At 35.2% G+C, this 16,092-nt stretch overlaps 1 protein-coding gene across 3 annotated transcripts in view; it reads right to left on the reverse strand.

Moving 5' to 3' along the window:
• The window catches only part of LOC138325736 (SCY1-like protein 2), a 99,246-nt gene that overhangs the window by 38,876 nt on the left and 44,278 nt on the right, over nt 1-16,092 (reverse strand). For all 3 annotated transcript variants that reach the window (XM_069271591.1, XM_069271593.1, XM_069271592.1), the window contains exon 2: nt 11,050-11,210. In XM_069271591.1, the coding sequence (XP_069127692.1) occupies nt 11,050-11,210 (161 nt within the window). The remainder of the gene's footprint in view (nt 1-11,049; nt 11,211-16,092) is intronic.

The following is a 16,092-nucleotide window of genomic DNA, read 5'->3' on the forward strand; positions in this document are numbered from 1 at the left end:
TTCGATATTTTTCCGGAACTCAAAAAAGGACATTTACCGATTTTGTTTGCGATTGCTGGCCAACAGATTGTAGCGGGATTGGATTTCCACATAAGAAGAAGCAAAAGTGCCGGTGATTACATGTCGGGAAGAGCTTTCATAGAGTGACCTTTTCGATGTATTAACAGATGTTATGGCTGCGTGACAAACTGTTTCAACCCAAACAACACCCCCCCCCCCTAAAAAGGGGGGAAATTTAACATGGTTTGACCACAGAAACATATCACTGTTATCATGCACTCCATAGATATTAGTATTGGTCCCGTTTTATATTTACATTCAGAGAGAAGTAAAGCATTGCTATGATTTTTTTCTGTCAACGAATCCGTCAATGGAATTTTAAGATTTATCACTTTAACTGTTCCATATATCAGTTACCTAGCCTTAATTTAGTTTTATATAGGTACTGTTCTGTGCTAATGCAATCTCTAAGACTTACTTTCGAGCGTAAATGATCAGTCATAAGACTTCTGATTCGAAGTGGTTTAAACACTTTTACACGAATTCAAACACTGTACGAAAGATGTACTTCTTCACTGTTTGAAAGACACAACTGTACATTATTTGTGGTTTATTCGACTAAAATATTTGAAAGATAACTTTACTAGCGCAAAATCTAAGTTGGGCAATAATGAATTTGCGCATTCGATTTCATGGCACACTAAACTCCTCAATAACGATTGTATGTTCTGTTATCACTTAATTATTTATCATTATATAATTATCGGACATTAAAATCTATTGGAAAATGTCATTGGTAATGGTTAATGCGTATGAATAGAATATATGTTGGTGTTAAGCTGTCTTCGCGTTTATGATTTAACTTAGCTGGTGCCAGTGATCACATGTTGAGAGGTTTACGCGACACGCGAGTGGAACAGTGGATATCTCTTCGTTATCATCGTCATGATAATATCGTAGTTATAACGTAAATGATTCATTAATTTAAATCCATCATCAGCGTATGTTGAAGTTTAATCAATCTATAGTTGCATGTACCCATATAAGCTGTTCTCACCATATTATCGTTAGTTATATTAAAGGTCGACACCTTAATGATGAACCAAATTTCAATTATAGGTTCCTGAATATTCTAATAACAATTCTACATAACTCAGACATGATGGTATATAATTTATAGTTTATTAAGTACCCTGTCTAATACATTAATCTTACGTCAGCGTTGTTATTAGAGGAATTTCGTATCCAATTTGTAAGGAAATTATAAAACCCGTACATAATTGAATTATAAAAGAGATTGCCCAGAACCTACTACCAGTCGAGTATCAGTTTCACCATCTAAAAGTAGAAAATGAACCGATATAAGTAAGACATCATAATTTTGATAAAGGAAAACAAAAATGATTCGACAGAGGAACATAGAATTTCCTCTTAGATAAAACATAAAACAGAACCATGAGCTTCAAATGTGAAAACGTTCTTCACATTCTGAGTATCAACAGCAAGTGATATAAAATCTAGTAATAATCCTGATCAAATTATCAAGAATGTGCAAGAATCGAATCGCGACAACGTAAATCCACCAATCAAACGAGAAAACATTGGACAAGTACATGCGTTTTCCAAAAATGATATGGTATCCCCTGCAACAATTTAAGTAGGTTTCAGCAAGTCAATATAATAACGGGTAAGGCCGATGGCATCTGTGAAATAAAGGCCATTGACTACCAACACTACCGTCATAATATTGTTTTTTATAACATTTCAATCAGTTTTATGTTTCAGACAACAACAACAAAGTCCATATTAGGACGGTTTCCTCTGTTTTCATTGCTCGTAAATATGACTGTAATTTGGAGGACCTTGGCATATGTTAAGAAGAGAACAGGAAAAAAAACAGGAAAAGGGAAATTGGACTGATTTCAAGTCAAACTAGCGGATAATGTTTGAATTAGTCTAAAACTGCCTATATAATCAGGTTTGTTATTATTTTTTGGCCTATTATATATTAGGAAAAAAGCAGAATAATATAGGCAGGTTTAGCGGACTATGTCTTTGTAAGTTATTACACCAGAGAAATCCTACTTACAATGTGTCTAATTGTCATAAGATACATATGTGGTTTGTTTCATTTTTTATTTTAAAACCATAATATGCTTGTGAACCTTCTGTTTTATATGGAATAAGCATTATTTTGCTTAATTCGAAAACGCAATGAAGAAGAACAGGCTATTTTCGTTCATTTTGAGTGAACTAAATTTAATTGGAAAATATGAAAGCGAGACTAATGATGCATTTCATGTAGAAAGCCAATATCGATAGGTAGGACATGTAGAGCACGATAATATAACATATACAAGGTCATATTTATGGTATTATTTAATTGTCCTTACAGACACACGGAAGTGGTTGGTAACGATATCAACCCTAATCTAATGATGCCCCCTTGATAACCACGTATTCTACTCCTACTTCTGGTTTGTTAACGAACATTAGCTGGCGAGATGCGCGAGCGTACGTGTCTGTTTGGACGTTTATAAAAATAGCTAAAATAATGAAAACGTTCCACTTGGGTAATGACGGCTCAGAGGAACGACTACCTTGACGTGAGCAAACATTCAGCAAAAAATACATATATAAAAAAAAACCGACATATAACTTAGCAACTAAGGAATATAATCCGTTAAAAATGAGTGAGCACGTAAACACTATAGATTTATAGGAAGCTAAATGTAAACAAACGTATGGGAAATACAATCTGGTAATGTCACACTTTTGAAAAAGAATGGAGTATGAGCAACAAAACCGAAAATTCCTATTTTATGTAAAAAAATCTTATTATGAAGTTGAGCACAAAATAGTCCTGTTCATGAGCGTTTGTCTTTAGAACCGATGTGTTGTTATATGATACGTATTTCCACACAGTCTACATATATTTCAAAAAAACATAAGAATGGAATAAATTAACAGAATTAAATGGTTAAATGCCATATAAATGGCATTGAGGCATGTTACTAATCAGAAATGAAAAAAGAGAACCAATTAAGATACTGAGCCCTGTTGCTTCGAATGTATTATAACTGTTCTTCTTTGTACTTCCGATCGACATATTGAGTATTTTAAAAGTATCAAAGACAAAATATCACAAAGACTTATGAAGGTAGTTTGAAGCACAATACCACCAGTATAAAGCTAATCCTCACATGATAGTATATAATGGTGACAAACAGTTGGGCGTGGTTGTTACTGAGAAATTGTGAACAACAGATATAGTGGCTGACGTATAATGTTTTACCACCTTAACTACAGATCGCCTATGGCCTTTATTTGCAGACAGAAAGCGTATTACCACATCTACGACGTGTGGGGTCGTGCGCGTAATTTTATGATTCCAATAAAAAAAATACTGGAAAAAATAAACTTGAAAGCAAATATCAGTACTGTGTTGACTAGAGCATAAACTTAATCAAATCAAACCTTTTATGGAACACGACTTCACCTTATAGTACGTGGTGGGTTTCACTATCACGGAATGGAGTCCACCTAGTGTCAACACACATTTAAGCTAGTGACAGGCTGTGTTTGATTTGTCGGCAACTAGGGATTTGGGAGACCTATTTGAACTGTATCTGATGTATTAGAAGGCGATAGAGCACAAAATAAAACAGAGATTTACCAGTTTACCTGACATTGTGTGTGACCGAATGCACCTGTAAAATTCGTTCTTTCTCCTCGGCAGTCGGAGAATCAGCTTAAGAGCCCAGGAACGGGTCTTTACTAGCAACGATTGACGTGTACGTAAAGCTATATGTTTAAGACAATAATGGCAATAATTCACCATTGAAAATGCAAAGAACAAGTGTGATGTTCTCAAACTCGACTAACACTATCCTGGTCCTATGAAGCCCCACATAAATTGTCTCGTTAACCATTTAAACAAGGGGTATATCAATTTTGCTTTATCCGATAGAAATACACGAGGAGGTCACCATAGTGTTTTTGTCTTTTGTATTATCATTAATATTCATTCCAAAATTTTCGTCATACAGAACTTCCAGTCAGTCTTTAGGATCTTCTTTATAAAACTATTTCGACTCGGCGTATTAAAGTGCTCTCCGCTCGTACGGGTAGGTATTGACTGCTATCTCATGTGTTTATACGAGCGTAACGACGAAAGTTTTGCTGAAACATAATGATGTCATCACAATCGATACATTTCTCGCAAGGGAGATAACTCATATATATGCAAAGACGGAATACTTTCATTAAGAAGGAGCTGGTAGCTCTTAATGATGTGCAGTTAACCTATTCAAATTCAGTGGTATTGTTTGTGGACATTGCATCATTGGTGGGTAGAATCATGTGAAATTATCAAAGAAATGAAAAACATCCTAATATTTCACCGTACGTAACGATCTGATTTCTTATGTAACAATGAAAAATTCTTATGTAGATTTCAGGTGTACGATAAACTGTAAAAAATACAAAATAATGCTTAAGTTATGTGACGCATATATCAACATATTGTTTCTGAGGATGCCCACGAGGCCGAAGTGTAAAAGAATATTTATATGTTTAAATTGTATATTTTCTCCCTCTGATAGAAGGTCGTTTGAAACTGCCATCGTGATCAGATCGTTATCAAGTAAGGAAGTGTGACGAGTGAAAGTTACCGTAAGGGGTGTGATAAACACAATCAAACTGTGTACTGAATATACGATTCTATCGTCACATGTTATTGAGAGTATAAGGATATAGACAGTGTTAAGGAGTGTTTAATATTGGAGAAAAGGGAAATACCACACGTATCGTATTTTCGTATTACGAAAGGCACGACACAGTTACTGGACAGAAGTCTAGGCTTATGGATATAAGCAAGGTAACATAACCGGATTCCAAGCTATTTAAAGAATGTTCGTAATTAATTATAATAAAAAATCAGTAGAGGTACAAATGAAAATGCATAAAACTGTGCAAGGGAAATATATAAAGGGGTTTTAAAGCGATATCTTCCACATTCACGACTCCTGTCATTTCTGGACACGTTACAATATCAAATGAGTATCCAGGCGTTACCAGTCAGTCGCCTAACTTCCCCATAGTCTTCATCGCCTTGCATATCTAAAACATATTTTTCTCTTTTGTATCCAAGAAAACATCACCATAAAAAATGGTTATCAGTTTATAGCACATGGATCATGTTTTAACTCAAGACTTATTCAAACAAAAATGTTAAATTTTGAAACAAAAGAAAATATTTATGAAGGTTGGTTGAAAATGGTATATTGTCATCAATGAAATTTCCTTCCAAGCGAAAGAAAGTATGTATCACTGTTATATTATTTTTTAGATTTACCTTAAAGATAAACCTTAAACATAGTCCCTCAACAAAACATCTACTCACCGGTAGCTTTCGGCAACCACTTAGTTGCCTTTCTTTTCATTATATTTTCCCATTCGTAAATACTCTAATAAGATATATGCTTGATTTTCTAAATTAGTTTAATCCTCTATGATCTCCTTTATGATGTTTCGCTTCGTCAAACCCATTTGATGCCGTCATCAAAATAACGCAAAATCTGATATTTCAAACAAAGTGCATCAGCATATCTTATCGGCTTCTAATTGTATACTGATTTGAAACCACAATGCACATTGATTTATCTTAAGAAGCAAAAGAAAAATTTAAAAGGAAGTGCTTGAAATTTAGATGTTTTGTCACAACAGAACCGAGGCTTTATTCATTCACCTTATCACACTTGTGATGTTTAATCGCATATACATGTTGAAAAAACATTTTAAAGTAACCCATTTGGTAACGACAAAAGAAAATGCTCGCGGCTGCTTCCGGCAGGTGGTTTTATAAGAGAACTGCTTTAGATAATACCTTTTCCCCTTGATAATTGATCGGAAACCTGGATGTCCTTTGGTGTCTCTCGGTCGATAGTGCCAACTAGGATATCAAACAAGAGCTAGCCGCTTCTTCACCTACGTGCTACCGATTCCAAAAATTCAATGAAAAATTCCCTGCTTGTAGTTCTCCAGCTCGTGAAGGGGATAATTAGCGATTTATGGGCTGCGTTGGAGAGTTTGGCCAAAGAAGATAAATCTACTGTTGTCATCATTTTAAGTTGGTCGTCTTCGATCAATCCGTTCCGTAATCCGGTCTGAATTAGACGGTATTGCTCCAATTAAATCCGCGAGTTACAATGTCGCCATTGGCCACATACGTTTATCTATCTTCACAGTCTCTCATCAGGGAACAGCTATGGGGGAAATATATGATCTCAAAATGTCGGAGATCGTGGCTGACCAACTGATTAGTCCTTCTATGTTTGGTTATACTCCCTTGTTGAACATTAAGTAGTAATCGCTACAGTATGATTGAAAGCCTGACGGTTTATCGTATTAATGTAGCTGTAAATGAAATATGTTATTGCTGATAAAGTAATGTTATATACAATCTATTGACATTGTTTTGCCAGTGTCATATATATCTACCAGTGATTTATCTTTACTATAACAGACGCCAACTGTCAAAGACAGAGTAGCGAGTCCTTCACTGAACCTGAACACGTATTAATAATTCAAAGACAGTATAAAAACTATATTTTCCAGACAAGCCGTCATTTTAAAAGCAATGATCTGAGGTTATATGAGCTACCAATGCCAATACGTGGGGTCGACAATTAGAAATGCAGATGGCATACTATCGTTGAGATCAATAGTTGTCGTGAAAGTTGGTATTACATAATGTTTCCTGGCATCGTGTGCTAGGGCATTTCGTTGAATACAGCAAATACCATAAATATTATTATTATTAGCTTTGGGAGTGATTTGCACTTTCTATGCTATATTTGTATGCGTAACCATCAGGCAAAAAAACCGACTTTGTCCGTGTATAAGTGAGTATAACATTCATATACGATAATAACGGTTTTCTTTTTTTTTTACAAAATACCTTTCGACATTAAATGGTATTTCAGGACGTGCGGTAAACGTTCTTATTTTAGCGTAAAATACAGTTTATCTTCTTTTTGCACGAGAAATCAAGATTAGCTTAAATACAGTTTATCTTTTTTTTGCACGAGAAATCAAGATTAGCTTAAAATACAGTTTATCTTCTTTTTGCACGAGAAATCAAGAAATGCTGCGATAACATATGGTTGCTATTTTCCGCTATTTTCATTTTTTTTATGTTGCCATGATGATAGTCGCTCGGAATCATCATTGCGAGAAACTATTCAAGATCGCTTCTGCGCTGAACTTTGATTACGCAAATATAATTGCGCTTACAGTAATCGACTGCATGTGTCATATGGGTGTGATATTTTAAAATCAATAAGGAATGTTTCGTTCCCTAAAAAATAAAAGTAATTAATTGGACAATAAATTGATACGCTTTGCATCACGGTGCATGGCGCTGAATAAAGGTAAAATTAGCTTTGTGTGAAGAGTGTATTAGATGAGAATTTCAGTCTTGTGGTCGATGTTTTCAGTTTTTATATATTGTCCAAGTTTCATATATTTTCATGCGGGTTTTAGATATTTCATCAACAAACCCTGTTCAAATCAATATTTTTCATTTTTTCTATTTTTACGTTATGAAATAATGAAATAGCCTAAATATGATAAATAATTATACTTTTAAGCTTCATGGGTATATGGCGAATGCCTTACTATCCTTTCTTGTTACATTTTATGTCAACAAAGTATTCTCGGTTTGACATGGCAAAGTACGTTTTACCATGCTGTAGATAGACAGGAACAGATAATGTAAATGTATTACCCGCTTTTCGTAAATGTCACAAAGACCAGAGGAACATATTGCTGAGATGAAACAGTTCTTTAATGACCGATGGAACCATTGGAAGTGTCATCACAATAAATTAACGATAGTAGATGTGACGTTTACTGTAATGAACTTCCATAGAGTTTCAATGACCATATAAAGTAGGCATGCGATTGATACAGCTCACTAGACCTTAAAACCTCTGTTTTATAGTACACCAACGACTCCTTAAATCTTTAAATATCTCTATTATCAAACAAATGTGGCTGATCCAACCTGTATAGAACCGTTTGCCTTCCCTTTCACTTCTATTACTAAAACAAATACATTATATGAGTTGGTAGATTTACTCTCCAATAGAGTGTTCCATCAATACAAGAGTTCGGATTGCTTGGTTTTTGCATAGCCCACTTTATGATATACAGACAGAAACTGAGATTTGCGTGATCGTAAAAGGCGAATTTATGATATCATTTGGACCAATGAAGACGAATTTGAGGGTTTACCTTTTGCAAAGACGTAGCGTAGTCGTCAAGGCCGATTTGTATAATTTTCTCCAGCTTTAAATCCGACTTGTGAATAGGAAAATATTTTTATCGTATTCATCCTAATGCCTCCGGGTTTGGTCCTCAAAGCATTTAGCGAAATGCTTCAGTGAGATAGCAATATAGAGTTGGTGAAAAAACTGAGTGACCTATGAGTCTGTTAAATGACATAAAATGAAACCTTGAGCCAAATCAAACCTGTACACAATTTCTGAATTGATGTATTCCCTGTGATTAAAACCCACCATGGGTTTTACTTATAGTGCTATCCTCATGACATAATACAATCTATGGACGTGAGGGAGCCAGATAAACTACATTACATCTTTGAAAAAATGTGTTTAATGTTATCAGTTTATCTATTCCTATTAGACTCCTTCTGAGTATTAATCAGTATTATTTATAACTTTTACTCTTATTGACAATTGGCAGTAGATCAGCGAGGTATAATGCAGTGTTAAGTAAGGGTTCGTATTCCAGTCAGACTGTCTTTAGTAATGACCTGTTGTTATGTATGATTAATTAATTCGGAGACTGGAACTCTCGATGTTCCCCAGCGTAAGTAGGCAGCTAATACCTATGCGGACAGTATCCACTCTCGCCATGCTGTTCTGACCACGCTGCAGAGACTAAACACACGGCTACTATCTTGGCTAAGCGTTCTAAATCGTGCAATACTGGTAAAATTCCAAAAAGACCAGTAAATGTGCATTGCTGTAATTTTTGAGTAACAAATAATAACAGAATGGCAATGGCATGTATACTGCTTTTATATTAACTATAAATCAAATCAATTTCGAGGCGCATTTACCATTGTGCTTAACCATCCGTCAACCGACCAGCCGTATTATGGTCGACTGCTTCTCCTAACTCAATGCTCTGTCGCGGACACCACACACCCTCCTCTTTAAAACACAGTCGAATCTTGTCCTGCGTATGTCTTATCTCTCTGATTTACTACATCACGTCTGTGTCTAATGTACTTTTGTCACCATCAATCAAAATTCGTTTTTAATTTCGATCTAAAGAAAAGAGTGCTTGATCAAATTAGATACACACTCTAGCTCCAATTTATCATTTAGACGTTAATTCGGACCGGGCCCTATTTCCATTTGTGCATAACTGCGTACGCACAGCACTTACACTACTCGAAACGGGAAACGTGGTGTCAACTAGGAGCTACATCAATTGTCACGTGATAGGATTAAAAGTGCTCGAGTTCTGCTCCGATTTGACAACATTGTGATAAAGGCGTAGCAAACAAAAGAAGGCACAGACAGGCGACCTTTTATGCTTTAAAACCTTTATATTATGTTATGTGATGATTTTTTTCTACAGTTTTATATCTGTTCTCTTTCGATTTGTTGATCTATATTTATATCTCTATTTATTTGCCGTGTGTTTTTTCTTGGGAGGGGATCTTTTCATAATAGAACTACGTATGGTTTGTACCCTTTTCGGCCCCAATCCATAAAAATTTCAAAAGTATTATTAAGTGATAAAATTTTGGAAATAATACGATGGACATTTAAAAATTGAATACATCCTTGATAAAATGGGTATGATGATAACGTTTATTTACAGCTGCAGTTACTATCGTAACAATCCCACACATGCATAAATTTTGTCAATTTTGGCCATTATTTGTGAGGCTTTATATCTAGAAGCCAAAGAGCGCATCATTGAACAACCTTTATAATTATTAAAATAATCATAATTATAGGATTTATTATATATGTTAATATTCAGTTTGTTGAAGATATCGCAATGTTGTGTCTTTCAGTATTAACGTTACACTACCTAAATTGGTACACTTTTTGAGGAAAATTGTTAAACTTTTCTTGCGTGTGCTAGAATCCAGATGTTTCTTTTAACATTCCACAAATAGATGCCTTCAGCTTTAATTTCATGATTTGTTTACTTGTTAGTAGTGCATATATTTATAAATAGAGAGCTTTGAATCATGCCCGGTTCAACCCCATGTTTCAGCAGGTTCGATTACCCAAAATGGTACACCTAAATTTGATTTGATTAATAAATGTCTATACATGATAAAACAATTTTGAATTCATTTAAGGAAAGTTCAAACATTTCTTAGTTTATTCAAACAATTCCCAATTTCACTATTTTCATATTTAAATAGAGAAAATAAGCAACAGGAAAGAATATGACGTATAAAAGTTGTCACAGTCACTGTTAATCACCTTAATTTTTGTTCAGGATAGTTATTGTCAGTTAAGAGTGTAAACTGAAAGTTCTGCTTCATATAAATTAAAAGTGTTCCATTTTGGGTAGCGTACCAATTTGGTTAAAACTAATAAAATAGACAAACAATTACCATTTTATTCAATTCACTTAGTTAAATCAATGGATATTTTGGATGGTTATTATAGCTGTAAGATTTTAAAAAAACTTATGAAAGGGATGCAAACTAAATTTCTCCTACATTTTAAAATAATATCGTAACATTACCTACTAAACTACACGAGCAGAACTAAATATCACGAAATATCTTATTCCCAATCAGATTGTCATTCGTCCACTTGCGAGTGTTACATATATTTGAATGATAAAAACAAGCAGGAATTGCTGCGGTAAAGTTATTCATGACTTTCTTTTACGTCATGAACATGTTACTTCACACAACACAACTAAGAGCATGGTATTCAATGTATCAAGGTTTGAAATGAGTCACTTTGGTATGGTACTTACTGGCTTTCCTCTAGTGGATGTAAGATACCCAGTAACCTGGGATGTTTAAACTTCTCTAGCAGCTGGACGCCTTGACGTAAAATCTCTGTCACCGTTTCTCTCCTTCTTGGTTTGTGGAGTTTGTCGGCAATCTTCTTCTCAAAGATACACACTGATGCTTCCTGCAATCGATGAAGAGGTAGAGATATATCGCACGTAATCATAAAAAATACTTTTCTGATAAAAAATACTTTTCTGGAAATGTGAATGTTGAGAAATGATTGAATGATATATACACTGAAAGCCAGAACGAAAAAATAGAATCACTAAATTCTGATTTTCTGGTTTTAAATCTCGAAAATTGAATGAACTACCGATACACGTTATACTGAAGGCATGAGATGAGGGAGCCATATGTAAATGTACATATCTAATGTAATAAACATGGTTAATATGGGACAATATAACTTCATGAATGTTTATTTCAGCTGCACGTCACATCAGAGGGTAAAAGCCGAGACGAGAACTGAAGAGAGGCCCGCAGCATGCTGATTTGATTATAGAAGCCCTATATTTCCATTAGATCTAAATCGTACACTAAGCGAAAAGACACATATAGAGATTCGAAGCGAAATTATTTATTCTCTAACTCTTATTGAATGTTAACCAGAGGATTTGGCTAGTTTTGTTTTTACCAACTTGCACGGTTTAAAAGGTAAGAGAAATGTACCCTGGCAAGAACATACGACCTCGCGTTGCGTTCAAACCCGAGACTGATGTGTTGACAGTCATAGATAAATCATCGCACACCTTTACCACCCTACCGAAACACTTACTAGAGAGGAAACTGCATATCATAACGAATAGTCGAACATTCACGTATTTACCTATCTATTTCGGGAATTTTACGATGTGCATTTCCGAGTATGGATGCAAACAAGCCGACATACTAACGAATAATTGTCATTTCCCTCAATCAACTCAGCAAGGTTAAAAGACTACAGATTTCTTTGCACGCTGGGAAATAAATGAAGGTGTATCAAAGGGGATTTGCTGTGGAAGAAAAACAGATATTTAGAGAAAACAGTTGTCACTTCCACATTACTCAACGTGGATATCGTCACAAATAGATAAAAGGCTAGTGTGATAGAACATTACTCAACGTGGATATCGTCACAAATAGATAAAAGGCTAGTGTGATAGAACATTACTCAACGCGGATATCGTCACAAATAGATAAAAGGCTAGTGTGATAGAACATTACTCAACGTGGATATCGTCACAAATAGATAAAAGGCTAGTGTGATAGAACATTACTCAACGTGGATATCGTCACAAATAGATAAAAGGCTAGTGTGATAGAACATTACTCAACGTGGATATCGTCACAAATAGATAAAAGGCTAGTGTGATAGAACATTATTCAACGTGGATATCGTCACAAATAGATAAAAGGCTAGTGTGATAGAACATTACTCAACGTGGATATCGTCACAAATAGATAAAAGGCTAGTGTGATAGAACATTATTCAACGTGGATATCGTCACAAATAGATAAAAGGCTAGTGTGATAGAACATTATTCAACGTGGATATCGTCACAAATAGATAAAAGGCTAGTGTGATAGAACATTACTCAACGTGGATATCGTCACAAATAGATAAAAGGCTAGTGTGATAGAACATTACTCAACGTGGATATCGTCACAAATAGATAAAATGCTAGTGTGATAGAACATTACTCAACGTGGATATCGTCACAAATAGATAAAAGGCTAGTGTGATAGAACATTACTCAACGTGGATATCGTCACAAATAGATAAAAGGCTAGTGTGATAGAACATTACTCAACGCGGATATCGTCACAAATAGATAAAAGGCTAGTGTGATAGACTGTTTATAATATAGACAAACAACCAGCACTGAAAGGGATGATTTGAAACGGCTTGATAACAAAACCGTAATTCGAACTCAAAATCCTTAACAAGCACAACAGATACTCCGAATTTCCTCAGGAAATGATTTTAAAAATGTTAATAATTAATGACAATGTAAGGCCTCGGTTACTTACGAATGGGTAACCATTTTATTGATGTCAGCAACACTTATGTTATGGTTTGTAGAGAATGAAAATCACTATTTAAAGTTTATTTTATGTCACTGCCATATTTCGCCATTTATTTAATACCAATCCAAGTCCATTAATGCCATTCGTGACAATTCAACATTTGGTGTCGCCAAGTTGGAAAATGTTAAAAGGTTATTTTGGAACTTGCGTAGGTGTATTTAGACATTGCCAGTTTCCCCTTTAACACTGCTAGCATATTTGACAAATGCGAGATATGAAATATGTACAGCGAATTGTCCCATCTATAGAAAGAAAGGCCTTGTCTTGTCGAGTTTAAGGATATTGTCAGAAGGCTAGTGCTGGTTAACCAAAGTTTTTATCACATCTAGGAGTATTACAGCTAAACATATTGACACAAAGTTGGTTTGACCTCATGGTGAAGCAGAAGCAGAAACGACCGTAAGCTAAATAAAGGTTCTCTTTTACTGGATAAGATGGTTTTGGACAAAATACTTCATATATAGAAAGACGCATTATTGTTTTAACAAGTCAGTAAATGTGTTTGTTGTGTATGTAGAAGTACATCACGTAGGTGAATGTATTCTATTTATACTGATAATGCTGATTAACTCTGTAGAACCATCTCAACTAAATTAATCTTGGTTGTTGGGGTGAGACTGCTAGTAATGTCACCATCCCAAAGGCTATGATTTTACTGCAACGACAAAAATCGTTTTCTGGCAACAAATGATTATCCAGAAATCAGATTTGTCGTGGACACGAGGAATCTCGTGAGATTCAAGTGGTATGTTTGTCAATATACGATACAGATGATAATGAAAACGCCAAGACTGCCTCCAGCTATTTCTCCAATATCCGGGGCAACTGAATGGTATTGGTGATACGCTGAGAGAAAATGTCATATATTGTCTGTGAGATAGACTACCGGATGCGTGTGACACAATGACAAATACAATTATCTTCATAAGACCCGTTTGATACCTATCTATAGATCTATCTGTTACACACTCTACAGTGGCGTTCCTGGTGATATGACCATGATATATTAGCGCTGAATCACTACCGGTGTATATTTAGACACATCTTGTACTGTAAACAAATAGACTTCCGCTCGATCCTCCCACAACTGTCATGTCTGACAAATTCACAATTCTATAAAAACAACCCACATATATCATTCAAGTTATCGTTTAAGATGCAGGCAATTCGCAAATTACTACATATGTAGGTTAACGGTTGTCATTTCTTGATAACGATTTCAGACGCGAATGCGCCAATGCCAGAAACCGTTATCTTGTCGTACATATTTATCTTTTCGAGTCTCATCTACCAGAATATTACTGCCATGTGGCAGTCTAAATGTAATTCGTATCAAATGAAAATCTGTTATCATTTAGCCAATCGCCATTTGGTCCGCTCTTTAGTGTCTATAGTTGATTGGTTGGTTGGCTGTTTTACTGTCCTATGAACAGCTATTGTCGTTTATGGACGCCCAACCCCTTATATGCAATATATAGTATTTACATGTCTTCGTATCTTAATGTTTTAGAAGGCTTGGATATATTGGTGTTGTGACACTGAATCACGCTCCCACCCGGACACATACCATAATACTGACAACCAGTCGTCCCACCCCCGTTTATGTAGACCATACAGCAGCAGGAGCAAAAACTATCACTTTAGTACACAATAGTGAGTCTTGGCCAGAGGAAAGAACCCCAAAATAGCAAATACATACACATATGTTAGGAAGTCTTCCATATCAAAATTGCAAAGTGAGCAAAGACACTTGACTTATTCGGATGATTAAGTCTTTTTCGCCGCTCATAAAACGTGGCTAGGTCAAACGGGGATAAAGGAAGTAAAAATGTTTGGGAAAAGCCAGTGACAACAAACTTTGTGACTTCATGTCTCAACTGATCGGGTATAAGCATGTTAAAACTTTCCACGAATCTCCTTATTGGTATATTTTGAGTTCCTACGACATGCATTAACTGTTTACAGAAAATAATGGTAATGGGCTCTGTTTTGTACATCAGAATCCGTGCCGTAATACTTGTTTAGCCGAAGAATTATGTCCTTTTGGATACGTCAATAGACCAGATTGTGCTTCTCAGATTCATAATGATATATGTGATACGTAATACGGATCAGAGGTAGTGTATGGAAGTATGGCTCTTACTAATGCTGCAGGTCATCATTTGAGGAGGGGAGGGGGGCAAAAACAAAACTAAAATTATGTGATTATTTGACACTTTTGTCCACCTATGCCACTGTCATTGTTATTGCAGTTTATTGTTAATTTATTTTTTAACAAAAACGCTATTGTCACGTAGAACACTTCATATTTCTATACATGTATTTAGAAATCAAAAATCAATCTATATGATATCGGGTACATCATGTACTGGATAAATGTTTATATACTCTTAAACATTGATATCTACAAGGTTACACTAGGTGTTAGTGTCATTTGTCAGTTGTTTGAAGTTCATTGTGATTTAAGAACGTCTCCCTGTTTCGTGGTGCAAGAAAGCCTAAGTACTAGCATACGTATAGACGCAGTAATTGATAATTTATCGACAGGAACAAGAGATCATGATCCAGAGTTGGAACACTAGTGGTATACACCTAATAATTCCTCAGCCCGTCTAGTTTAGTTTAGTAAAACCTTTAGGCATAATACTAACACCCTACCTCACAAAGGCGTTGCTTGAAATTAAGCTCTTAAAACAAGTCTAAATAATTAAAACTTCTACTTCAAACAAGGTAAAACAGCATATGCTTAGTGGACAGATAATACAATTCATTTAATATGACCTAATGTATGCACGTGACCTAGCCAATGTGACCCTAGGATGTAATCATCTTAAGCAGGTCATGTCAAGATCCATATGTAGTACTAAACATCAACTTCAAGCTATCAATTCTTTGAAATATCCTAGATTTCAGCAAAAATATTTTAGTTTTTTAAG

Source organism: Argopecten irradians, chromosome 6 (genome assembly GCF_041381155.1).
Source record: "Argopecten irradians isolate NY chromosome 6, Ai_NY, whole genome shotgun sequence".
Classification (NCBI taxonomy): domain Eukaryota; kingdom Metazoa; phylum Mollusca; class Bivalvia; order Pectinida; family Pectinidae; genus Argopecten; species Argopecten irradians.